A 27,675-nucleotide genomic window follows, 5' to 3' on the forward strand; every position below is an offset into this window, starting at 1 on the left:
CTCATTGGTTTCAAAGAACATCTTTATTTCTGCCTTCATTTCATTATGTACCCAGTAGTCATTCAGGAGCAGTTTGTTCAATTTCCATGCAGTTGAGCGGTTTTGAGTGAGTTTCTTAATCCTGAGTTCTAGTTTGATTGCACTGTGGTCTGAGAGACAGTTTGTTATGATTTCTGTTCTTTTGCATTTGCTGAGGAGTGCTTTACTTTCAACTATGTGGTCAATTTTGGAATAAGTGCGATGCGGTGCTGAGAAGAATGTATATTCTGTTGATTTGGGGTGGAGAGTTCTGTAGATGTCTATTAGGTCTGCTTGGTGCAGAACTGAGTTCAAGTCCTGGATATCCTTGTTAACTTTCTGTCTAATGTTGACAGTGGGGTGTTAAAGTCTCCCACTATTATTGTGTGGGAGTCTAAGTCTCTTTGTAGGTCTCTAAGGACTTGCTTTAGCAATCTGGGTGCTCCTATATTGGGTGCATATATATTTACGATAGTTAGCTCTTCTTGTTGAATTGATCCCTTTCCCATTATGTAATGGCCTTCTTTGTCTCTTTTGATCTTTGTTGGTTTAAAGTCTGTTTTATCAGAGACTAGGATTGCAACCCCTGTTTTCCATTTGCTTGGTAGATCTTCCTCCATCCCTTTATTTTGAGCCTATGTGTGTCTCTGCACGTGAGATGGGTCTCCTGAACACAGAACACTGATGGGTCTTGACTCTTTATCCAATTTGCTAGTCTGTGTCTTTTAATTGGAGCATTTAGCCCATTTACATTTAAGGTTAATACTGTTATGTGTGAATTTGATCCTGTCATTATGATGTTAGCTGGTTATTTTGCTCGTTAGTTGATGCAGTTTCTTCCTAGCATCAGTGGTCTTTACAATTTGGCTTGTTTTTGCAGTGGCTGGTATCGGTTGTTATTTTCCATGTTTAGTGCTTCCTTCAGGAGCTCTTGTAAGGCAGGCCTGGTGGTGACAAAATCTCTTAGCATTTGTCTGTAAAGGATTTTATTTCTCCTTCACTTATGAAGCTTAGTTTGGCTGGATATGAAATTCTGGGTTGAAAATTCTTTTCTTTAAGAATGTTGAATATTGGCACCCACTCTCTTCTGGCTTGTAGAGTCTCTGCTGAGAGATCCGCTGTTAGTCTGATGGGCTTCCCTTTGTGGGTAACCCAACCTTTCTCTCTGGCTGCCCTTAACATTTTTTCCTTCATTTCAACTTCGGTGAATCTGACAATTTTGTGTCTTGGGGTTGCTCTTCTTGAGGAGTATCTTTGTGGTGTTCTCTGTATTTCCTGAATTTGAATGTTGGCCTGCCTCCCTAGGTTAGGGAAGTTCTCCTGGATAATATCCTGCAGAGTGTTTTCCAACTTGGTTCCATTCTCCCCATCACTTTCAGGTACACCAATCAGACGTAGATTTGGTCTTTTCACATAGTCCTATATTTCTTGGAGACTTTATTCGTTTCTTTGTACTCTTTGTTCTCTAAGCTTCTCTTCTCCCTTCATTTCATTCCTTTGATCTTCAATCACTGATACCCTTTCTTCCACTTGATCAAATCGGCTACTGAAGCTTGTGCATTCGTCACGTACTTCTCGTGCCATGATTTTCAGCTCCATCAGGTCATTTAAGGACTTCTCTACACTGGTTATTCTAGTTGGCCATTCGCCTAATCTTTTTTCAAGGATTTTAGCTTCTTTGCAATTGGTTCAAACATCCTCCTTTAGCTCGGAGAAGTTTGTTATTACCGATCGTCTGAAGCCTTCTTCTCTCAATTCGTCAAAGTCATTCTCTGTCCAGCTTTGTTCCGTTGCTGGTGAGGAGCTGCGTTTCTTTGGAGGAGAAGAGGCGGTCTGATTTTTAGAATTTTCAGCTTTTCTGCTCTGGTTTCTCCCCATCTCCATGGTTTTATCTACCTTTGGTCCCTGATGATGGTGACATACCAATGGGGTTTTGGTGTGGATGTCCTTTCTGTTTGTTAGTTTTCCTTCTAACAGTCAGAACCCTCAGCTGCAGGTCTGTTGGAGTTTGCTGGGGGTCCACTCCAGACCCTGTTTGCCTGGGTATCACCAGCAGAGGCTGCAGAACGGCAGATGTTGCTGCCTGATCCTTCCTCTGGAAGCTTCATCTCAGAGGGGCACCCAGCCGTATGAGGTGTCAGTCACCCTCTACTGGGAGGTGCCTCCCAGTTAGGCTACTCGGGGGTCAGGGATCCACTTGAGGAGGCAGTCTGTCTGTTCTCAGATCTCAAACTCTGTCGTGGGAGAACCACTACTCTCTTCAAAGCTGTCAGACATGGACGTTTAAGTCTGCAGAAGTTTCTGCTGCCTTTTGTTCAGCTATGCCCTGCCCCCAGAGGTGGAGTCTACAAAGGCAGGCAGGCCTCCTTGACCTGCGGTGAGCTCCACCCAGTTCCAGCTTCCCAGCCGCTTCATTTACCTACTCAAGCCTCAGCAATGGGGGACACCCCACCCCCAGCCTCACTGCCGCCTCGCAGTTCGATCTCAGACTGCTGTGCTAGCAGCGACCGTGGGCGTGGGACCCTCCAAGCCAGGCACAGGACATAATCTCCTGGTATGCCGTTTGCTAAAACTGTTGGAAAAGCGCAGTATTAGGGTGGGAGTGTCCCGATTTTCCAGGTACCCTCTGTCACAGCTTTCCTTTGCTAGGAAAGGGAATTCCCTGACCCCTCGCACTTCCTGGGTGAGGCGATGCCCCACCCTGCTCCATGGGCTGCACCTACTGTCTGACAAGCCCCTGTGAGATGAACCCGGTACCACAGTTGGAAATGCAGAAATCACCCGTCTTCTGCGTTGTTCACACTGGGAGCTGCAGACTGGAGCTGTTCCTATTCGGCCATCTTGGAACCTTCTCAGCAGGCTTCCTTTACTTAGCATGATGAGAATGTAGCAGCATTGAACTCCTTTTCATTGCTGAATAGTATTCCACTGTATGGATATACACTATGTATATCCCATCACCAGTTGATGGACATTTGGCTTGTTTCCAGTTTTTGGCTATTATGAATAATGCTGCTACGAACTTCTATGGAGTAGAGTTTGTGTGGACACATGTTGTCATTTCTTTTGGGTATATACCTAGAAGTGAAATTGCTGGGTTGTATAGTAAACCTATATGCAGACTTTTAAAGAAACTGCTGGCTGGGCATGGTGGCTCACGCCCGTAATCCTAGCACTTTAGGAGGCTGAGGCAGGCGGATCGCCTGATGTGAGGAGTTCCACCAGCCTGGCCAACACAGTGAAACCCCGTCTCTACTAAAAATACACAAATTAGCTGGGTGTGGTGGTGGGTGCCTGTAATCCCAGCTACTCAGGAGGCTGAGGCAGGAGAATTGCTTAAACCCGGGAGGCAGAGGTTGCCGTGAGCTGAGATCGTGCCCCTGTACTCCAGCCTGGATGACAGAGTGAGACTCCCTCTCAAAAAAAAAAAAAAAGAAACTGCCAAACTGCTTTCCAAAATGGCTGGACCATTTCACACTCCCACCAGCAGTGTATGAAGATTCCAGTTGTACTGTCTATCATTTTGCATTAAAATCATTCTAGTGAATGTGCAGTGATTTTAGTTTGCATTTCCCTAATAACTAATGATATTGAGGATCTTTTTATTAGCCATTCAGATGTCTTTGGTGAAGTAATATTTCAAGTTTTGGCCCATTTTCAAAAATTGAGTTAGTTGTTTTCTTATTATGAGCTGTAAGAAGAAATGCTTTTTTTCTTTCAAATAAGCATATTTTGTTATATATTCAAGTAAATTAAATAAAGTTGAAAGCATATATTTTTTCTCAAACCTCCCCTCTCAAAGTAGTTCTGTACATTCTTCTGTACTTTTTTCAATAAAAGAAAAAATACTAGGAATCCTGCAAAGTTCAGCTTTGACCTTTAGAATTTGGTTAAAAACTGCTATTTGGCTTTGACCTCCAGAAGGCCAAATGAAAGATACATCATTCATGGCACCACTGAAGCAGTGCAAGATCAATAATCTGGTGACAGCACATGTTAAGAATGAAAACAAAACTGTATTTATTAATGGCAATAATTCAAACAAGACTGACATTTGGATTTACTGTTACTATTTAGAGTAGCATTCTTGAAGTAACTTTGAAGTGAAAAATCTCTTTCAGTGACATATGCGGTTGCTATGCTGAAATTCTATCAATTAATTGAAGTAGAATGTTTATTACTACCAGAGTAAAATATTAAAATAATTAAAGACAGGGATGAAAGCTGTAAGTTTTTATATTAAAATTTATTAAAAAGTTAAGTAGGAAAAAATGTTGACAGTTAATATGACTATTAAGAGAATTAACTTTTATTTATTTATTTATTTATTTATTGAGACAGAGTCTCACTCTGTTGCCCAGGCTGGAGTGCAGTGGCATGATCTGTGCTCACTGCAACTTCCACCTCCGCAGCTCAAGCAATTCTCATGCTTCAGCCTATCGAATAGCTGGGACTACAGGTGTGTGCCACCACACCTGGCTAATTTTTGTACTTTTTGTAGAGATGGGGTTTCACCATGTTGGCCAGGCTGGTCTTGAACTCCTGATCTCGAGAGATCTGCCTGCCTCAGCCTCCCAAAGTGCTGGGATTACAGGCATGAGCCATCGTGCCCGGCTGAAAATTAACTTTATAAACAACATTATACTCTTTGTGAGTCAACAACTGTTCATAAAACGTAAATGCTACAAGGCAGAATAATAAAGTTATGCCATAAGTTTGTTGGGAGTGTTTGGCAAACTAGCACTCATATTAAACAAAGTAAACTTTAAAAGCTATTATTTTTAGTTTTTAGATTCCATCTGAACCATTAACTTTTCTCAAAAAATTTTCCTGTGTATTCTTCCTACGTAGGGAGAAATGAAATTAAAGTAAAATGTCAACCCTACAGCATCAAAATTCCATAGGAAATATGCCAATTCATATTATATACAATTGCTTCTATGGCATATCCACCTTTGATCCAGGGAAAATAAAGAGTAAGAAGAGAAAAAGTATTAGAGAAAAGTGAAGTACTCCAAAATGCCTTTCTCTCCTAGTGATCTCAGTTGAAAGTGAAAATGTAATACTGTGAAGATGCAAAGGTGAGCAGAGAGAATCCAGCAGTAAACAGTGTTAATAAAGTACTGGTCCTATTCAATCTTGCTAAACTTAAAAAAACTGACTTCCAAAATTTAAATAAATTAAATAATAATTTTAGATAAAAGGTTAACATACTCTTATGCTAGAATTTCTTTTTCTTTTCTTCTTCTCTCTCTCTTTTTTTTTTTTTTTTTTTGAGATGGAGTCTTGCTTTGTTGCCAGGCTGGAGTGCAGTGGCATGATCTCAGGTCACTGCAACCTCCACCTCCCGGGTTCAAGTGATCCTCCAGCCTCAGCCTCCCGAGTAGCTGGGACTACAGGTGCGTGCCACCACACCCAGCTGATTTTTTGTATTTTTAGTAGAAATGGAGTTTCACCACGTTGACCAGGACGGTCTCAATCTCTTGACCTCGTGATCCGCCCGTCTCGGCCTCCCAAAGTGCTGGGATTACTGGCGTGAACCACTGCGCCCGGCTAGAATTTCATTTTCTAATGGCAATATGTGGCACACATTGAAGAATTTTATATTACTACTGATAATAATAAAAAGCAGTAGCTAGCACTTCTGCCAGCATTTCTGGAGCACTTCCCATGTGCCACTTCTTATATAAATGCATATCTTCTAATCTCTCATAATAACACTGTGAAAAGGGTATTATTGTTATCATATTCCCAATCTTAAAATGAGGAAACTAAAGGAAATAGATGCGACTTGCTCCAGCTCAAATGCCTACAAAAATTTAGAGGCTAAGTGGCTTAGTCAAAGTAAATGATGTATTAAATACATAAATATATATTACTACAATTGCTATTAGTAAAAAATGCTGAAGTAAACATCTTTGTAGAGATATATATCTAAATACACATATATTTACATGGACAATGACTCCCTTAGGATATGAAGCTGAATTATTCTGTCAAAGAATAAGCATATATAGGCCGGGCATGGTGGCTCACACCTGTAATCCCAGCACTTTGGAAGGCCGAGGCGGGAGGATCACCTGAGGTCAGGAGTTTGAGACCAGCTTGGCCAACATGGTGGAACCATGTCTCTACTAAAAATATAAAAATTAGTCAGGCATGGTGGTGGGTGTCTGTAATCCCAGCTATTCGGGAGGCTGAGGCAGGAGAAACACTTGAACTGGGAGGCGGAGGTTGCAGTGAGCCGAGATCACACCATTGCAGTCCAGCATGGGCGACAACGTCTCAAAAAAAAAAAAAAAAAAAAAAAAAGCACATAGAAACTTTTTATACATGCTGCCAAACGGGTGCTCAAAAAGAGGTAAAATGATTCCTATTCCTACTAACAGTATATAACAACTCCTGTTTTTCTACAACCACTCTAACAATGATGATTAATATTGTTAAAATATTAAGTACTCTGATAGGCAAAAAAAACCTGATTTTTATAGTTACACTTAGTGAGGCTGAACACAGATATTTTGTACTTGTTACCCAAATATAACTTATTTTGTTAAATACTGCCTGATCTTTGCTTGTTTTTCTATTGTCCTCTGACTGTATATATATGTGTGTGTGTATGTGTGTCTTTCTTCTGTGTGTGTGTGTGTGTGTGTGTGTGTGAACACAAAGTTTTTAATTTTTATGTAAGAAAACACATGATCATTGTCCATTATTGTTTTGGTAATAATAATTTGAAAGGCTTTTCCCTGTACCAAGGTTATATTTTAAAAATACCTTATATAGACTTTTTGTAGTATTTCTATGATTTCAGTTTTTAGAATTACATGAGTTTTTTTTTTTTTTTTTTTTGAGATGGAGTCTCACTCTGTCGCCCAGGCTGGAGTGCAGTGGAACGATCTTGGTTCACTACAACCTCTGCCTCCTGGGTTCAAGTGATTCTCCTGCCTCAGCCTCCCAAGTAGCTGGGACTACAAGCACCTGCCACCACGCCTGGCGAATTTTTTTTGTATATTTAGTAGAGACGGTGTTTCACCAAGAATTACATGATTCTTTTTAAATCAATTTGTAATTTGCTTGAGAAGATCTCTACATTTTATCCCCAAATGAGTACACAGTCGATCATTTATTGAATCATCTATCTTATTTCTACTATTTAGAAAAAGAAATTTTTTATGCTCTAAATTCTAAATAAACACCTGGGACTATTTCTACACCAATTTTAATGCAAATATTGAACTGATTTTATTACTGCAGTTAAAAAATTATTTATTTATTTATTTTTAACAGAGATGAGGTCTCACTATGTTGTCCAGGCTGGTCTCAGACTCCTGGGCACAAGTGATCCTCCTGCCTCAGCTTCCCAAAGTGCTAGAATTACAGGTATGAGCCACCACACACAGCCTATTACTGTTAGTTTGTTTTTTTTATTTCAACTTTTATTTTAGATACAGGGGGTACATGTGCAGATTGGTTACATGAAAATATTGCATGATGCTGAGGTTTGGCATATAGATCCCTGTCATCCAGCTAGTAAGCATAATACCAGTTAGATAGTTTTTTTTGTTTGTTTTTTTTTAAACACCCCACCACTCTCTACTACTGCAACTTTAAACAACGTTTATAATCAAGAATGCTGTTACAATACTAGCACTCTGGACAAAATAATTCTTCCTTGTAAGGGACCATACCTTGACACCCCAACGAATGAATGACAGTAGAATCCCCCATCCACTTAGACCAGGAGCCACTTGGCAAGGTGCAGAAACGTTTTTGGTTGTTACAACTGTGGTGAGTGGGAGGGTACTACCAGCATCTAGTAGGAAAAGGCCTGGGATGCTGTTAAACATCCTACAATGCAAAGGACTGCCCCACAACAAAGAATTATTCTCTCAAGAGAGCAACAGTACCAAGATGGAGAAAACACTCACATTCATGTCTAAAAGCTCCAGACTGAGTTTGAAAAGCACCAGTTTAGAAGAGATTCAGATACAAAAAAAAGGCAAGTCCCTAGGCCAGGCACGGTGGCTCATGCCTGTAATCCCAGCACTCTGGGAGGCCGAGGTAGGTGGATCATCTGAGGTTGGGAGTTTGAGACCAGCCTGACCAACATGGAGAAACGCTGTCTCTACTAAAAATACAAAATTAGCCAGGTGTGGTGGTGCATGCCTATAATCTCAGCTACTCGGGAGGCTGAGGCAGGAGAATCACTTGAACTCAGGAGACGGAGGCTGTGGTGAGCTGAGATCATGCCATTGCACTCCAGCCTGGGCAACAAGAGCAACACTCAGTCTCAAAAAAAAAAAAAAGAAGGACGTCCCTTATCATTATCTTTCTTTTCCAAAATTGCCTAATATTTTATTTCTAAGTCAATTTTCAATCAAGTGCTTGTATTTTTTTTTAAATTCTATTCCACCTAGCAAGCAGATGGATTTAAATTACCTTAAATTTACAGACGGATTTAGAAATAACTGAAATCTGTAATACACTTAGTTTTCCAATCAGGAAAATAGTATGGCACTCTATATTTTTCCCAAAATCTTTAATAAAGTTTCCTAATTTTCTATAAGAAAGAAACTATATTGTAGTCCCAGCTACTCAGGAGGCTGAGGCGGGAGGATTGCTTGAGCTCAGGAGGTCAAGGTTGTAGTGAGCCGAGATCATGCTACTGCACTCTAGCCTGGGCGACAGAACGAAACTGTCTCAAAACGAAAAACGAAAGAAACTATGGGGATTGTTAACCAGTGGTCCTTGAATTCTTAAATGGGCTTCAAGACTCCCACAAAGCTGAAAAAATGTTAACATAAAAGGTTGTGTGTATATGTGTGTGTGTGTGCACCCACGCACATGGGTGACAGTGTTTCTGTGTTATTTGCATACATTTTTCTGGGGAGTGGGTTTATAGCTTTCATTGCAGTGGCACTGAATAAACGACTCGAAGCTATGAGTCATTGCCATGACTTTTATGTTCCGAATTGCATTGTTCCTGGATATTTCCTATTTTTTGCGTTATTGCTATTAGGAAATTTATATCACATTTCCTAAGTAGATAATACTGATAAGAAGATTTAAAAACATGTATCATTCGGCCAGGCGTGGGGTCTTACGCTACGTGTAATCCCATCACTTTGTAAGGAGGCCGAGGTGGGCAGATCACTTGAGCTCAGGAGTTTGAGACCAGCCTGGTCAACATGGTGAAACCCCATCTCTACTAAAAATACAAAAATTAGCTGGGCGTGGTGGTGTGTGCCTGTAATCCCAGCTACTTGGGTGGCTGAGGCACGAGAATCGCTTGAACCCTGGAGGCGGAGGTTACAGTGAGCTCCAGCCTGGGCAAGTGAGACCCTGTCTCGAAAAAAATAGAAGTACAATTCATATATAGCCTTACTTATTATAGCCAAAATACTTTGTAGGTTTTGAATTTTTGAGACTGACAATTATATGACCATCTGTAAATAACAATTTAATTTGTTCTCTTCTTTTCTGGCTTTTTTTTTTTTGTCTTGGAAGAGGAGAGGAAGTGAGCTTAATGCATTGCTAGATTCTTGAGGACAGTGGGGCTAGCAAGTATTCTATTTTCTCCTAAACTTGAATATAGAATATTTTTTGCAAGAAGGGGAGAGGTTTGGGATAGGTTTCCTACTCTACTCCATGGGAACACATGACAATTACTTTTTAAAAAATTAAAATATACAGGTATATATATTTTATATGTGAAATGAATTTTAAATAAATATGAAGTGGAGTGACTGCTAATGAGTAGGGATTTGGAGGGAAGTGTGATGAAAATGTCCTAAATGTTCTAAAATTAATAGTGGTGACAGTTGAACAATTCTGAATATACTGATAGCCACTGAATTATGCATTTTAAGAAGGTGAATTATATGGCATGTGAATTATATCTCAATAAAGTTGTTTTTTTTAAAAGTTATCCCTTCTAAGCTTAAAAATATTGTGACTCTGAGTAACAGAATTGATAATAAAACACATTTCACAAGGACTTAGCTAGTATCCTATTCTTAAAATAATTGAAATAAAACAATAAGAATTAAAGTAAAACATGAAGATGCAAGGAATTGGTAATCTAAGTTTTTATTTGCATCGGGCAGTACACAGGTTAATTTTTTTTTTTTTTCAGACAGGGTCTCACTCTGTTGCCCAGGCTGGAGTATAGTGGCACAATCATGGCTCACTGTAGCCTTGACCTCCCAGGTTCAACTGATCCTCCTGCCCCAGCCTCCTGAGTAGCTAGGATCACAGGTGTGCACCAACACACCCAGTTAATTCTTTTATTTTTTGTAGACAGGGTCTTATTATGTTGGCCAGGCCAGTATGGACTCCTGGGTTCCAGCAACTCACTTGCCTCGGCCTCCCAAAGTGCTGGGATTAGAGGAATGAGCCACTATGCCCAGCCACACAGGTTAATTTTATAATTATGCTTCACAATCCAAGTATACTCTTTATACCAAACATTCCATTATGATATAAGATGACCAGGTCTTTTCTGGAAAAAACAAAATTAAGGTAGAAAAACAAAATACGTAAGAGAGCGTGCTTTTCTGAAATTAAAGTACATAAAGGAAGGGCTTTAGGATTCCTACAGCGTGGGGTTCCATTCATATCTCTGCTAGATCCTTAAAAGCCAGTGGCAGCAAACAAGTCAATTATACTGAGTTTCTAGGACCTTATCTGCATAGACAGAGACATGCCTATAATGTGGTTCTCATTGTTTCTTTATGACTACTCTCTTACATGTTACAAAAAGTCATTCCAAAGTCTTCTGCTCCCCATAGTTGAAAAATGTCGCTGAAAGAATGAATGCTTGCAGGTTAGAAAGACCTGGCTGTTGTAAAAGCATTTAACCTCTGGGATCAAAGTGATCAAAGCAGGGCTTTCTGAGGATAGACGCTTCTGTCTCAGGAGACTGAAGCTTTTAGATAAGGTGGGAAATGGCATGTGAGGAAAGAGAAGTCAAGCTGCTCTGCACAGAATGCTCCGAAACTAGGTGGATGGTGCGGTTCGGCAGAAAGAGTAACTCCGAAGCACCACGAGCGAACCTGCATTTTCATCACATCCCCACTGTTGACTATCCAAGGCATATACCCTCTGCCATTAATTCGGCCAAATACTGGGTTTGTATAACGTCCCAGGCCAAAACAGAGAGGGTCATTAGCCTCATGGAACTTAGAGTGTTAAGTGGGGAAGACAGATATTAATCTAGTAAGTACATTAAAATGATATTTTGTTAACTGCTATAAAGGAAAAATGCAGGAATCTATACTGAACTAAGGAGTCAGGCAAGCTTTTCCAAAGGAGGTGACCCTAAGCTGAAATCAACAGAAGGTATAATACCTTCTTCAAAGGCTCTTCTGTATATCCAATGAGAATGCATTCAAAGAGTTGGGGAGAATGTATGGCACATAGCAGGTACTCAGGAGACTGTGATTATTACCGTGTAATTACTAAAACTGTGGTGATAAAAATGTAAAGGGCTGGGCATGGTGGCTCACACCTGTAATCCCAGCACTCTGGGAGGCCAAAGCAGGCAGATCACCTGAGGTCGGGAGTTCAAGACCAGCCTGGCCAACATGATGAAACCCCATCTCTACTAAAAATACAAAATTAGCCAGGCGTGGTGGCGCATGCCTGTAATCCCAGCTACTTGGGAGGCTGAGGCAGGAGAATCACTTGAACCTGGGAGGTGGAGGTTGCGGTGAGCCGAGATCGTGCCACTGCACTCTAGCCTGGGCAACAAGAGCGAAACTCCATCTCAACAACAACAACAACAAAATACAAAAATTAGCCAGGCGCAGTGGCATGCACCTGTAATCCCAGCTACTCAGGAGGCTGAGGCAGGAGAATTGCTTGAACCCTGGAGGCAGAGGTTGCAGTGAGCCGAGATTGCACCACTGCACTCCAGCCTGGGCGACCGAGCAAGACTCCGTCTCGAAAAAAAAAAATGTAAAGGAACAACTACAAATGCGAAAGAGACTGGGAATGAAGATTCATGTATGTTTGTTGATCCATTGTCAGGAAGAGAAATAACAAACAGAAGAGAAGTTTCATTCTAGGGTTGGGGGATGGGAGTGCTGGTAATGGCTTGAGCCAAAACTGAGACTAGAAGGTAAAAGGTCAGCCTTGGAGAAGACATAACATTTTATTTTGGTTAGAAAATTGAAAGTGCTAGTGGAAAAAAGACATGGCATCTTCTTAACAGCCTACTAAAAATTTGGGTCATAAGGTCAAAGAAGGATTAAAGTTAGAAACGAAGACTTTCAAGTCACCACATAACAGTCAACTGAGTGATCTCTTTATGCTCTGAGTGATCTTGAATTCTTTTTTTCCTTTTTTTTTTTTTTTTTTTGAGATGGAGTCTCACTCTGTCTCCTGGGTGGAGTGCAGTGGCACGATCTCGGCTCACTGCAACCTCTGCCTCTCGAGTTCATGCGATTCTTCTGCCTCAGCCTCCCAAGTAGCTAGGATTACAGGAGCCCGCCACTACGCCCAGCTAATTTTTTGTATTTTTAGTAGAGAAGGGGTTTCACCATGTTGGCCAGGCTGGTCTTGCACTCCTGACCTTGTGATTCGCCTGCCTCAGCCTCCCAAAGTGCTGAGATTACAGGCATCTGATTTTAATTCCAGGTATGACAGGCCATTTCCACAAAGTTAAGTCAAAAGTTCCTGCACCATCAATACATACCTTTGACAAATCCTGCAACCTTTGATAATGGTAGTTTTGCCAAGAGCTATGCATTGATGCAGTACATTGTTTCTTAATTTTTTCATAATTCTCAATTAATTTCATTAATTGAACCAGAGTTCAATTATAAGACTTCTTACGATAATTAGACACCAGAATGTCATAAAATATGTGCAACTATGCAAGATAAGTGAGCTAAAATAGAAATGCCCATTACATACCAAACTCTCTATACTGGTTGTTACATTTAAGTTTCATAATAATGTGAAAAATAATTACTATGCTTATTATTTTTTGAAGAGGTCGGACAGAGCCTCCCTCTGTTGCCTAGGCTGGAGTGCAGTGGCGCAATCTCGGCTCACTGCAACCTCTGCCTCCAGGTTCAAGCGATTTTTGTGCCTCAGCCTCCCGACTAGTTGGGACTACAGGTGTGCAACACCACACCCAGCTAATTTTTGTATTTTTAGTAGAGACGGGGTTTCACCATGTTGGCCAGGCTGGTCTTGAACTCCTGACCTCAGGTGATCCACCCACCTCGGCCTCCCAAAGTGCTGGGATTACAGGCGTGAGCCCCTGCGTCCCGCACACTACAGTTATTTTATCAAGCGTCCTCTTTCTCTTCTTCCTCATCAATTTCTTGTTAAATTCAATGGTTATTTTCATGTCTCCAGCCTCCTCAACTTCTTAGCAGCATTCCACCCTTGACCACTGAAGGTCAGTGACAGCCTTCTTGAAACACCTTTCTCTCATAAACAACATAATCCCCTAATCTCCTGGAAGTGCTCCTTGCTGGCTTATGGGGCAGGTGCTGGGTTTGCTTCTTGTTGCTGTCTACACACTACTCCTAAGTAAACTTATGGGCTCCCATGACTTTAAAGACCATTTTGATCAGTGGTTTCGGTTTTCAGAGTGTAGTCTCTGGATCGGAAGTATAATACCAGCATCACCTGGAAACTAATTCTAAATGCAAATGATCAGGTCCAGGCTTAAGGAATCAGAAATGGCTGGGGCTGTGTGTGTGTTGGTGGGGGCAGGCAGGGAATGACCATGACTATCAATTACTGTTTTAACAAGCTTTCTGGAACCTTCTGAGGCACACTGAAGTTTGAAAGCCATGGATCTAAATTAGTGTTTTTCATAATGCAGGTTGCGACTTGTTTGTTAGTCATAAAATATACTGAGTTGCAACCAACATTTAAAAACATGAAATAGAATAAAATAAAAAGAATAAAATTCACACATTATAAAGGTAAGTAATATTTCATGAAACTTTTGTTTCAGTTATACATACATGTTCCTGTGTGTATGTGTGCATCTATACTGGTTAAGTAAAGTGTATTTTACTGTGGGTCACAGTCTCAAAAAAGCCCTTATCTATATGATGACTACATGAGCCAGATCTTTGCAGTGTGGTTCCTTCTTCATTTAGGTTTCATTTCTGAGACAGAGTCTCACTCTGTCATTCAGCCTGGAGTGCAGTGGCATGATTTTGGCTCACTGAAACTTCCACCTCACAGGCTCAAGCTATCCTCTCACCTCAGCCTTCCAAGTGGGTGGGACTATAGATGCTCACCACCATACCGTTAATTTTTTGTAATTTTTGTAGGGATGCGTTTTGCCATGTTGCCCAGGCTGGTCTTGAACTCCTGGACTCAAGTGATCCACCCGCCTTAGCCTCCCAAAGTGCTGGGATCACAGGCGTGAGCCACTGCACCCAGCCTATCTGGGCCTTTCTTAACAATTCTTTGTCTCGTCCAATGCACTTATTCTCATGCTACCATGTTTTGTTTTTATTTTTGTTTTAAAATTTATTTTTAACATAATTTTTAAATTTTATTACTTTGTTTTATTCATAGTCCTTATCACTATTTAAACTATCTGATTGTTTATAATCTTTCTCCCCACCAGAATCTAAGCTAATGAGAGCAACAGCCATGTTCCCTGCCATATTCTCAACACCTAGAACAGTGTCTCCCAAATGCATAACATCCACTCAATAAACACTTCTTATCTGAATAAACGTTATAAGTAAGCAACTAGCAAAGCCAGCTCTTAACATGCTTTAGACTAGTGTGTGATGGCTCACGCCTATAATCCCAGCATTTTGGGAAGGATAGTTTGAGCCGAAGAGTTTGAGACCAGACTGGGCAAAATAGCAAGATTCCATCTCTACAAAAAAATAAAAAAATTAGGCTGGGCGTGGTGGCTCATGCCATAATCCCAGCACTTTGGGAGGTCGAGGCGGGCGGATCACCTGAGGTCGGGAGTTTCAGACCAGCCTGACCAACATGGAGAAGAAACCCTGTCTCTACTAAAAATACAAAATTAGTGGTGGTGCATTCCTATAATCCTTGCTACTCCGGAGGCTGAGGCAGGAGAATTGCTTGAACCCAGGAGGCAGACGATGCAGCGAGCTGAGATTGTGCCACTGCATGCCAGCCTGGGCAACAAGAGCAAAACTCCGTCTCAAAAAAAGAAAAAAAAAATTAGCCAGGCTTGGTGGCACACACTTGTGGTACCAGCTACTTGGGAAACTGAGGCTTCAGTGAGCCATGATTGCGCTACTGCACTCCAATCTGGATGACAGAACAAGACCCCATCTCAAAAAACCCCCCAAAACCATGTGTATCTCATCCCTGGATCTCTCTAATAAAATCAGACTTCCCTGTAGGCCTAGGGCTTACATTGCAGCCATCCGCTTCAGAATCATGGTCCTTGGGAAAGTTATGTAGCCATACTTTCATCACTGTAAAAACAAAGGCTTAGTCTTCGGACAAGAATCTGATAAAACAGCAACCCGAAATACTTTTAGTTTAGACAGATGAGCAGAGTGTTCATTTAACATGAGTCAAGGAACAAAGAAAAACCCATGGGATCTATTTCAAAGGGAAATACAGGAAGGCCAGAGGCTTCAGGTTCACGTGCATTTCAAATGTGAATTATCTAACAAATACCTCCATACAGTTCAAATTCTTCTGGAGGAGGTTAACAGTAAATTTAATGGGGTGTAAAATGGGGACTGTACACGGGGAAGGAAAAAAATTAGGAAGCAAAATGAATGAAGAGAAAAGTAATATATACAGCCAACATAGGTCTGCTGGAGAATCTGTGAAATGTATAATATTATAGCTCAAGAATGGCTCAATATTAGAAGTCTTTTTCTGCATTTAAGGTAAATTAGCCTCCTTCCTGACCCCACTGCTGCCGTGTATATGTGCCTGTGCATATGAGCTTGTAACTTTGGGGAGGACACTGCTGAGTCTACCTATTTTAGGCATAAAAGTGATATTTAAAAGAGAACCCCAAATCACTCTGTACCTATTTCTTTTCTTTTTTTTAAGAGACGGGGTTTCACCATGTTGGTCAGGCTAGTCTTGAACTCCTGACTTCAGGTAAGCTGTCTGCCTCGGCCTCCCAAAGTGCTGGAATTACAGGCGTGAGCCACTGTGCCCAGCTGTACCTATTTCTGCAATCATAATGAGTTTTAAGTAACAGCAAGTATCGATGATGTTATAGGCTCTGGAGTAAGAGTACACGGGTTTGAACCCCATTTCTACTATTTGTTAGCTGTCTAACTTTGGACACATTCTTTAATTTCTCTGAGCTTTCATTTGTATAATTAGAACTTCACAAAGTTAGTATGTTGACTGAGTTAATACTACACATAAAGGCTTTAAAACAATGCCTGGCACATGGTAAACCAGAGCATTTACTAGGTATCACACTGCCTGTACTAAGCTCTTCAAAAGCTTTTTCTCCTCTAATTGTCACAACAATACTATGAGGCAGGTTATAAGATATTCGCTCACCCCCACATAGATAAGCAAGTGTGAATCATGAAGAAGTTAAATAACTTTTCCAAAAACTCACAACTAGCAAGTAATAGAACTAGGATTAGAACATAATCTTAGGTGCACACCTCAACCAGGTTTCCCAATAACTGGGCAAATACTGGCCTTCTAGGAAACCAGAATGTATGGAGTAACAACAATTCAGCTCCATTCCGTGGCAGCTGACATGATATCTATATCAGAACAAGGAAATATATTACACATGTGCACATACATACCAACTTTATACACCATGTGTAGCTCTCCAAAAAGAAGCTGAGAACTAAAGCCCACAGTACACTTATCACACTTTATTCCCATGCCTTTGCATTATCCCTTCCAGGGTGGTGGCTCAATCAAGACAAAAGGAGCAATGTGTTATTCATTTCATAGCAGACTCACTTAACACTGTTACTAAAAAGCAGATGGTATTCAACAAAGATTTATTGAATGCATGAAGAAAATGACACGAGAAAGGGCTTCATAAAATTGCAAAGTACAATTCAAGTTTTTATAACCAGCTTAATTATCATAAAGTTACATTTATTTTATATTTTATTTCTATTTATATATTTGTTATTATATTAAGAAAAATATAAATAGTAATTATTATAACCATAATAGGAGCTATAATACTTATCAAAGACTCACTATGTGGCAGGTTAAAGGCTTTATTGCTTTATTTTAATCCTCATTACAACCTTATGAAGTAGGTATCATTATTGTACCCTTTTTATAGAGGAGGGCATATTTAAGGTCACACTCTAGGAACTGCTAGAGTAAGAATTTTGACTCAATTTCAATATTGAACTCCTTTTTTATATTGTAGAAGGGAAAACATTCTGTTAAGGAAACATATGTTTCACATACCATAAAATTCACCAGTTTACAATGTATAAGTCAGTGATTTTAATATATTCACAAACTGTACAACCATCACCACTATCTAATCTTAGAACATTTCATCACCTCCAAAAGAAATTTGGTATACATTAGCAATAGTATACACTAGATGCACATAAAAGAAATGCAAATTATTTTAGGTAAAGCCACAGTTAAATATATGTATGAATGGATATTTGATTCATCTAATGCAAAAGAAAATCATGAAATGGATTTTAAAGGACAAAATACAAGTTGGTGGGCCTTCTGTAATCCTGCATTAGCAACATCACTTCGAGTAAAGCAAGTAATCAACAACTGAAATCTACATCCAACCCAGATAATTATGGGTCAAATTCTAATTTCAAAGACTAGGGACATTTTTGTATTCACAACCAAACAAGAAGATTAGAAGGGAATATAGGAAAAATAGTGTACAACATAGCTTCCTTCAATATTCCCTTTCTCAGTGTCCAAGGGAAAAGCTTAGGAAATGACGCCACAAAAGCTTCAAAGGTATAGATTTGATTTTTTAGCATACATTCATGCACATTTTTGAAGAACTCACAGCCATATATTTGACAATTTACAACAGTCGTTAAAACATAATTTAATAAGTTCTGCATCTACCCTAAATAGTGAAAAGGCACTCACGGTCGGTAAAGGCATCTTCTTCATTTTCATCACTGTCATCAGTCAGAGCTTTATAAGGAGGAGGAAGTTTCATTGGCGGTGGAGCAGTTCCTTGCCTCTGAAGACGCAAAATTTGAGAGAAGGGTTAAATGCTTCTTGTAAAATGCTCTTTCTTCAATGACAAAAAGCATAAAAAGATAGTCTGGAAATATTTAGACCATACCCAACTTCATTCATATCATGAGGATTGTAAAACAAACACAATGTATTATCTTAGGCTTATGTTATAATATAAAAGTGACTCTGTGGTATAAACACACTAATGCAGAAAACAGGAATTTAAGAACAAGCTTTTAAGACTGCTGACCTACCTAAAAGAGTGCATTCTTTCTCTAGTGAGAAAGTCAGTTATTTGTATCTTCTATAGATTGTAGAAGCTTAATTTTGTTATTAATCAGAAAATTCAAATGAAAGACACTTCTAAAATAAATGTAAAAGTAAAAACTATCCATTGTATGAATTCTACAATGATTTAAACTTTTTCTTCAATTGTAGAAGTTACAGATTTTATTCTTTAAAAGACACGCGACATACCAAGATTTTCTAACTGAAAATGTATTTATCTATAATTTATAGATGGTCAACACACATTTTAACATTTTCAAAAAGAGATATCTTCATGATGAATAATTATATCTGCATAAATATTCATTCAATTCACATACCAAATGATACAGCACATCAATATTTGGTTCATACACACAATTAAAGTATAACTAAACTCTATGATCAAATTACCTCCACAGAATGAAGACATTTTCTTGAACGCTGGGAAAAATAAAACATGCCAAACTCAACGGTGAGACTCAAGCTGCTAAAAAGAATAGGAGCCGATATACCCAAGCACTCCACAAAAAACAAAATAACTGGATTATGCTGCAGGATTTCAGTAAAGTACATTCAATTATGCTTTATATGACAAAACCACTAATGGCAGGATACACTTCAGTAAGTGGCCAATGAGTGGTCCATTACAGAAAGCAGGCTTGTAATAAATTCCTCCAAAATAGAAAACACTATTTGAGAGTCATAAAGGAAAGCACACACCCATATTTACTTAAGATAATGTCGAACCAAAGCAGAAACTATATACACTTGTAGAAAATCCAAAAATCTATAAAATGCAACAGTGATGGCAGAAGATGCCAAATACAAAATGCCTCTTAGGCAATAGGAGAATACAGAAATGTGATCACTTTGTCTCTTTAATTCTTGTAAGTTGAAAAAACAACTTAAAACTGAGTGAAATGAAGAGTAAAGGCAAATGAACTCTTTTCAGTAAACCTTTTCCTCAGAACCAGGATATTCTATATCAAAGACAATACTCAGAACAAAGACAGCCAGGTTTTAAACTAATATTAAGAGATGAATTCTCTTTAATGGAATTTTTTATATCTAAGGCAAAACTGTACCACTGATTTATTTATTTAGCTTCTATTGATATTCTTGAAAAAGAATATAGAATAAGCATGTCCTGGTCTCCTTATAGTCTGAATGTGGATTGCCAGATACTGCACGTGAGAGAAGGGTGTGTACAGGGCCAGGCTCTCCCCAGATGTGGCAAAGGCAGCTGGAGCAAGGGATGTACAACTAGACCAGGTGATTATGACCTTCACGAGGGTAGAGCACAAAACAGACTCTGGTATCCTCAACTCTGAGAACAGTCCTGGGAACACAGTAGGCCTCCCTGAACTATTTGCTGAATGACTAAACAACTGGTTGTCACTTGTGCTGTTTGGGTTCCCTGACGCATTATTAACCTTAGAAAAATGTCAGAGATGCAAATAATTCTTGTTCAATGTCATTGCATATTAATTTTGTCTGGTAGAGATGCAAATGATTTTAGTCCTGTAGAAAAGATCACTTCAAAGGTTACAGTTTTATTGCCCTGTAAGACATTAACCAGTTTTGTATCTAAATTGGAATCTTAAGCATTCTTTCTTTTAGCACTCTCTTCAATAGCACTTCACTCTCTTCAGTTCTCTCTGAACCAGGCTTACCATCTTACTGGTTCCCTCATTAATGAGTTAAACAAATACCTGGCACCTGCACATTTTGCATAATTTTCAGTCATGTTTTTATTTTTTTCTTAAATTATACTTTGAACAGTTTTGGAGGTCCCACAGAGATGCTCAAGCAGACTCACCTACCAGAACCAATTAAATTGTGATGCCTCAGAGATGCAATTCATGAGCTGTTTAAGCCCATTTACATGATTTTTTGGCACCCACAGTTAATTCCAAGGGGCAACAAACTTTGCTTTTTTGACAGTTTCTCTGATTTTTATTTCCAGTTCTATGATTTTGTTTCTGATATGAGACCAAGTTTGGTTCTGATATGTACTTGTAATTCCTCGCTGATAGTAGGAATAAATGAAGTTTGGTTTTATGGTCTGACCATTTAGAGTTATTTGTTGGGATGAGAATCTATAATATGCTGCTTCTATAAAGATCTATTCTCGATTGATTGAGAGACAACAGAGAATGCATTTTTTAGTCTTTTTGTTTGCCTGTCTGTCTTTTTGTACAAGAACATGTCTTGGGTCCTACTGGAAAGAACAGCTCTTTAACGTAAAACCAGTAGGGTTTTACATTCCTATGTCTACATTTGACATATGGCTATAGCTGCAGGACAGAAGCTGAATACATTGTGTATCTGCACTGGAGAAAGAAAAGTCCTTACCTTTCATTTTGAGTGTGAAATATTTTCCTACCTTCAGAGCATATTAATAAATTAGATGTAAATCTCTCAAAATAAAGAATCTCTTTCTGATTGGTTTATAGAAGTGAGCATTATTTAAATGTAATATTCCCAGAGTTTCCAGAAAATAGTTGACTAAAGTTATACTACTTTAAATGTACAAGCCTTTTAATAATAATTTTAAGAATCTCTTTTTCACAAAAACCACAAACTCAGAATCACTTTTATATAAGGATCCAAATTCACATAATCAAAGTTCATAATCTCTTGAAGAAAGAGAATATGTGAAATAACACTGAAGAAAACCTTAGAAAATAGCCAAGAGTTTTTAGGAACCTACAGCTAATACTAGTATTTCTTTTCTGTTTTTGAGACAGAGTCTCACTCTGTCATCCAGGCTGGAGTGCAGTGGTGCCATCTCAGCTCACTGTAACCTCCGTCTCCCGGGTTCAAGCAATTCTCCTGCCTCAGCCTCCCAAGTAGCTGGGATTACAAGCTCGTACCACCACACCTGGCTAATTTTTGTATTTTTGGAAGAGACGGGGTTTCACCATGTTGGTCAGGCTGGTCTTGAACTCCTGTCAAATGATCTTCCTGCCTCGGCCTCCCAAAGTGCTGGGATTACAGGCATGAGCTATTGTGCCTGGCCAGTATTTCTATGAATCCTGATTGCCTATTCTTTCACTCTACGTAATGCAAAACAGGTCAAAAAACAGTGAACTGAGGCAAACTAGAACAAAACTAGAGACTCATTCAAGATCTGCTCATTAGTTTTCTGTTCGTTTGTTTTTAGTCACTTTTTTTTTTTTTTTTGAGATGGAGTTTCAGTCTTGTCGTCCAGGCTCGAGTGCAATGGCGAGATCTCAGCTCACTACAACCTCCGCCTCCTGGGTTCATGCGAGTCTCCTTCCTCAGCCTCCTAAGTAGCTGGAATTATAGGCATGTGCCACCACACCCCGGCTAATTTTTTTTGTATTTTTAGTAGAGACAGGGTTTCACCATGTTGCTCAGGCTGGTCTCAAACTCCTGGCCTCAGGTTATCCACCCACCTCGGCCTCCCAAAGTGCTGGGATTACAGGCGTGAGCCACCACGGCCGGCTAGTCACTCTCTTTTTTTAAAGTGAATGATCTCAAACCAAATCTAGACCTCTGTTAGAAATGAGTTTCAGGTGATTTGTATTGTCAATGATTCTAGAGAACATGTCTTGCTTTTATATTAAGGAGAAAATAAGATAAACAAAAAAAACTTCTTCTAATGATAATAATTTTTAAAGAGATAGATTAGTCTCCTGGCCTCCTGACCTTGAAAAGAGTACACTCCCAAAGCATGCTGGGCACATTTTTATTTTCATACTAATTACATTCTCTTTATTTCACTACATGTGGCACCATGATCTGAATGCCTCTTAAGGTGAAGGCACCTTGTCATTCCAGAATGTAGTAAAATGCTTGGCATCTAAGATGCAATTTCAGAGAAAAGTAATACAGTAAAAAGAGCATTCTGCAACCACTAAAAGACCATCTGTAATGAAGATGTAGATTCTGATATGATTTCTCCTGTTGCCACATTAATGCAGTGGCTAGGTGTTTTTCTTTGTGACAAATAACTCAGTTGACTTTTGGTATTACTGGGCTCCTACTGGGGTTTTTACTGAATGCAAATATCCTTGCCATGTATTGAAATTCAATTGGTTTAATGGAGCAGTCCAAAGTTGATAAGAATCACACATTTACTTTTTTCTTTCCTGGGATCTTATGTGGAATTTTCCTGAACTGATTACATTATCTTGTTCCCAGATGTGGCTGGAGTAGTAACAAGTTCATTCACCTACGTGGTGTTCATTGTCTGTGTCCCCACAGAGTATTACCTTATATGTTTCCTTTTTGATGTTATATCCCCAGATTGTTGCACAGTAACTGGTTCACTATAGGTAACCAATAAACACTTGATGAATGTTCACATCTTTGCATCAACATATGAATTGACAAAATTCCAGCAATAGGGTAGATTAGATATTCTGAAGAACCCTTCTTAACCACATAAAAATGACAGATTAAAGTTGAAACAGTGCTTTTGTGACATGTGACTGAAGTCAGAAACAATTAAAAATCCCAAATCAGGAGGTCCAGTGGAGCACTGGAAGGTGACACTTGCCTGGAGGGCATCTGCCAATCCTTGGAAACCTAAAGCCAGAGATCTCTTTTGATTTTAGGACTCTTTATTCATTCAAGAAATATATATGATGCCAGGCAGTGTTCTGGGTGATAGAGGTAGAGTAATAATGCAACAGATGAGGTCCCTGCCCTCACGGAGCTTAAATTCCAGTCCCTTCCAGATGTCACATTTTGTGGGTTTCCATGTCTTGTCCCCAAATTACTTTAAAGTAGCAGTTACTGGCCAGGCATGGTGGCTCACATCTATAATTCCAGCCTTCGGGAGGCTGAGGCAGGCAGATCACCTGATGTCAGGAGTTCAAGACCAGCCTGGCCAACATGGTGAAATCCCATTTTTACCAAAAAAAAATAAAAAAATTAGCCAGGTGTGGTGGTGTGCACCTGTAATCCCAGCTATTCAGGAGTCTGAGGCAGGAGATTTGCTTGAACCTGGGGGGGTGGAGGTTGCAGTGAGCTGAGATTGCACTACTGCACTCCAGCCTGGGTGACAGAGGGAGACTCCATTTTGAAAAAAAATAAAAATAATAAAAATAAAGTAGCAGTTACTGATTCTATCCTGTTTGCCTTGCCCCACTAGAAATGCAAGCTGCAAGACAGTAGGAATTTTTTTGTCTTTAACAGCTTTAATTCAATATATTGAGGTATAATTGACATGCACAAAACTGCACTCATTTAAAGGATACAATTTGAATCCATCACCACAATCAAGATAGTGAACATAACCATCATCCCTAAAAATCTGTTCATGTCTTTTTTAAATCCCTCCTTCCCACCTCTTCCCCTGACACCTCATTCCCAAGGAACCCCTGATCTGTTTTCTCTCACTACAGATTGTATTTTCTAGACTTTTTTACAAATATAATCATCCAGTATCTACACATTTTTATTTAATGAGAGATAAGGATTTAATGAGTCCCAAGTGCCCCCTTGAGGCCGAGCAAGGTGGGAAGTTAGACTAAAAATATCACCCTCCTAAATTCCTATCCCTGAAAATAAAGGCTTGTACCTCTAAAAGATTGACAAAGAATTCTGCAACTAATTACCTGCAATCTGTAGGGAAAAAGAAACACCTCTGCAAGCAATAATCACCATCTTCTGGAATCTTATATATTACCTATGCTTATTAATAGGTGTCCCTCTAAAAAAACCCACAACAGCCTGATCATACGACATGTGCTACTGCTAATCTGAATATAATCTTTGTGATTAAAATCTGAACTGAAAGACAGTGGCCAATCAGGTTAAACAGACAATCCTTTAATTTGGTAAACAACCTAACGACACTTTTCCTCATCTTTCTGCAAAAACTCTTTCCTTAAATCCTCAAGGAGTCAGTGTCTTGACTGGCCCCCATGTATATGTCTGTAATTAAAGTTGTCCCATGGGTTCAATTCAGTTATGTCTTTTTTCCTAATGGGGTGAAATCTGTAGTAGATAAAGGTTTAAAAAAATAAACAAATCAAAATATTGATCACAGAAGATATATTTCCTGGTCTTTGTCTTAGCTTGAGGTGGAAGAGAAAAAGAGGAAAAAGGTGCACCTTAAGAATTCCATACAAGAGGCCAGGTGCGGTGGTTCATGCCTGTAATCCCAGCACTTTGGGAGGCTGAGGCAGGTGGATCACCTGAGGTCAGGAGTTCAAGACCAGCCTGGCCAACATGGTAAAACCCCGTCTCTACTAAAAATACAAAAATTAGCTGGGCATGGTGGGCACTCCTGTAATCCCAGCTACTCAGGAGGCTGCAGCAGGAGAATCACTTGAACATGGGAGGTGGAGGTTGCATGAGCAGAGATCACTCCACTGCACTCCAGCCTGGGCAACAGAGCGAGACTCTGTCTCAAAAAAAAAAAAAAAAAAAAAAAAAGAATTCCATACAAGTCTAGATTCACTGAAGTTAAAGACCTGACTTCATTTTATGTGTATGGCTTAACAAATTCCAACCCAACATGCCAGGCAAATATAAAAAGAAAGTCAACATGGTTTCAGTGATAGTGGGTATATTAGTCCGTTTTCATGCTGCTAATAAAGACACACCCAAGACTGGGAAGAAAAAGAGGTTTAATGGACTTATGTTTCCATGAGGCAGGAGGGGCCTCATAGTCATGGTGGAAAGCAAGGAGGAGCAAGTCACGTCTTATGTGGATGGTGGCAGGCAAAGAGAGAGAGCTTGTGCAGGGAAACTCCTGGTTTTAAAACCACCAGATCACACTATCACGAGAGTAGCACAGGAAAGACCCGCCCCCATGATTCAATTATCTCCCACCAGGTCCCTCCCACAACACTTGAGAATTCAAGGTGAGATTTGGGTGGGGAGACAGCCAAACCGTATCAGTGGGTGAAATAGATGTTTAAGGTATTACTAAACACTGCCACATATTAATAAAAGGGCCAATTTCCCAAGGATGATATAAAAATTTTAAACTTGGATGTACTTAATAAATTAACTTGAAAACATGTGAAATAAAAACTAAAAATACACAAAAAACAGATTAATTTTAGTATCAAAATGGGCAATCATTAGGTTATGCTAACAAAAAAAATCAGTAAGTATAAGAAATCGGAATAACTCAAATAGTTAGTTTGATCTATCAACTTTTTATAAAAACCTGTACTCGATAACTAAATAATAGCTATCCTTTTTAATCACAAATATAACATTTCATAATAACTATGTACTAGGCCATTAAAAACATGTCTCAACCAATGTCAAAGAATTAATATTACATACACAACAATCTCTGATTATAGCTAAATTAGAAAATAAGAACAAAAAGATTTTAAAAAATATTCATGTGGAAACTTCAAAATATATTTCTAAATACATTTTGGGTCAAAGAGAAATCACATTGGAGCCTAAAACAAAAACAAAAACAAACAAACAAACAAAAAACCCTTAGTACCAAAAAACAGAAATTCAATTCAAAATTTTAGAATGTAGTAAACAGGAACTTAGCAAAACTTAGGCTAGGGGCAGTGGCTCAAACCTGTAACCCCAGCATTTTGGGAGGCTGAGGTAGGCAGATTGCTTTAGCCCAGAAGTTTGAGATCAGCCTGTGCAACATGGCAAAACCTCATCTCAAAAAAAAATACAAAAAACTAGCTGGGCGTGGTGGTGCGCGTCAGTGGTCTCAGCTACTTGGGAGGCTCAGATGGGAGGACTACTGGCAGTGAGGTTGCCATGATTGCCCCACTGCACTCCATCCTGGGCAACAGAGTATGGGCTGTGTCTCCAAAAAAAAAAAGAAAAAGAAAGAAAAAATTTATAACCTTAACTTATTATTTTAGACAAGAAAGAAAGTAGAAAATGAATAATCTCTGCATTTAACTAAAGATTATTAAGGGGTGAAAAAGGGGAATGAATTCAAACAAGGAAGCAAGGCAATATAAAGATGAGAACAAAATTAATTTAGCAGAAAAAAGATATAACAGATAAGACGAACACACTTCAAAAGGTAATTCTTCAGAAAAAAAAATTAAATGAAAAATTACTTCCAAGATTAATCAAGAAAAAGATACAGCAAATAATTACCAATTTTATTTTTTACAATTTATTTTATTTTTCATTATTATTTGTTTTATTTTATTTTTTACTTTTTAAAAATTTTTTTGAGACAGGGTTTTGCCCTGTCCCCTAGGCTGGAGTGCAATGGTGTGACCATGGCTCACTGCGGCCTTCCCTGGCTCAAGTGATCCTCCCAGCTCAGCCTCCCAAGTAGCTGGGACTACAGGTGCACACCACCACACCCAGCTAATATTTTATATTTTGTAGAGACAGGGTCTTCCCAGGTTGCCCAGGCTGGTCTTGGAACTTCTGGGCTAAAGCAATCCTCCTACTTAGGCTTCCTAAAGTTCTGGGATTACAGGAGTGAGCCACCAGGCCTGGCCATAATTACCTATTTCAGAATGAAAAAGAACTACTATGAACGGAGCAGAGATGATTAAAGTTAAGAGAAATGGCTGGGCACGGTGGCTCAGGCCTCTAATCCTAGCACTTTGAGAGGCGGAGGTGGGCAGATTGCCTGAGCTCGAGAGTTCAAGACCAGCCTGGGCAACACGGTAAGACCCGTCTCTACTAAAAAATATACAAAAATTTAGCCAGGCATGGTGGCGCATGCCTGTAATCCCAGCTACTCGGGAGGCTGAGGCATGAGAATCACTTGAATCTGGGAGGTGGAGGTTGCAGTGAGCTGATGCCATGCCACTTCACTCCAGCCTGGGTGACACAGCAAGACTGTCTCCAAAAAAAAAAAAAAAAGAATACATAAACAACTTTATGCCAACAAATGTAAAAAACTTAGGTGATATTAATATTCCTACAAGAGTCAATGACCAAAAATGACTCCAGAAGAAATAGAAAATCCAAATGATTCAATAACTATTAAAGAACTAAATCAGTATTTAAAATTTTTCCTACATAGAAAACACACGCCCACAATGGCTTCATAGGGTAGCTTGACTAAAGATTGAAGGAATTGATAATGTTATCTTTCTTTCTTTTCTGTTTTTTTTTTTTGAGACAGAGTCTCGCTCTGTCGTCCAGGCTGGAGTGCAGTGGCGCCATCTTGGCTCACTGCAACCTCCACCTCCCAGGTTCAAGTGATTCTCCTGCCTCGGCCTCCCAAGTAGCTGAGATTACAGGTGCACGCCACCACGCCCAGCTAATTTTTGTATTTTT

General features: G+C 39.4%; 1 protein-coding gene across 8 annotated transcripts in view; it reads right to left on the reverse strand.

Annotated features, from left to right (window-relative positions):
- The window catches only part of PATJ (PATJ crumbs cell polarity complex component), a 415,136-nt gene that overhangs the window by 210,918 nt on the left and 176,543 nt on the right, over positions 1-27,675 (reverse strand). For all 8 annotated transcript variants that reach the window (XM_055362067.2, XM_063698171.1, XM_055362138.2 and 5 more), the window contains one exon: positions 18,085-18,181. In XM_055362067.2, the coding sequence (XP_055218042.2) occupies positions 18,085-18,181 (97 nt within the window). The remainder of the gene's footprint in view (positions 1-18,084; positions 18,182-27,675) is intronic.

Source organism: Gorilla gorilla, chromosome 1 (genome assembly GCF_029281585.2).
Source record: "Gorilla gorilla gorilla isolate KB3781 chromosome 1, NHGRI_mGorGor1-v2.1_pri, whole genome shotgun sequence".
NCBI classification, from domain to species: domain Eukaryota; kingdom Metazoa; phylum Chordata; class Mammalia; order Primates; family Hominidae; genus Gorilla; species Gorilla gorilla.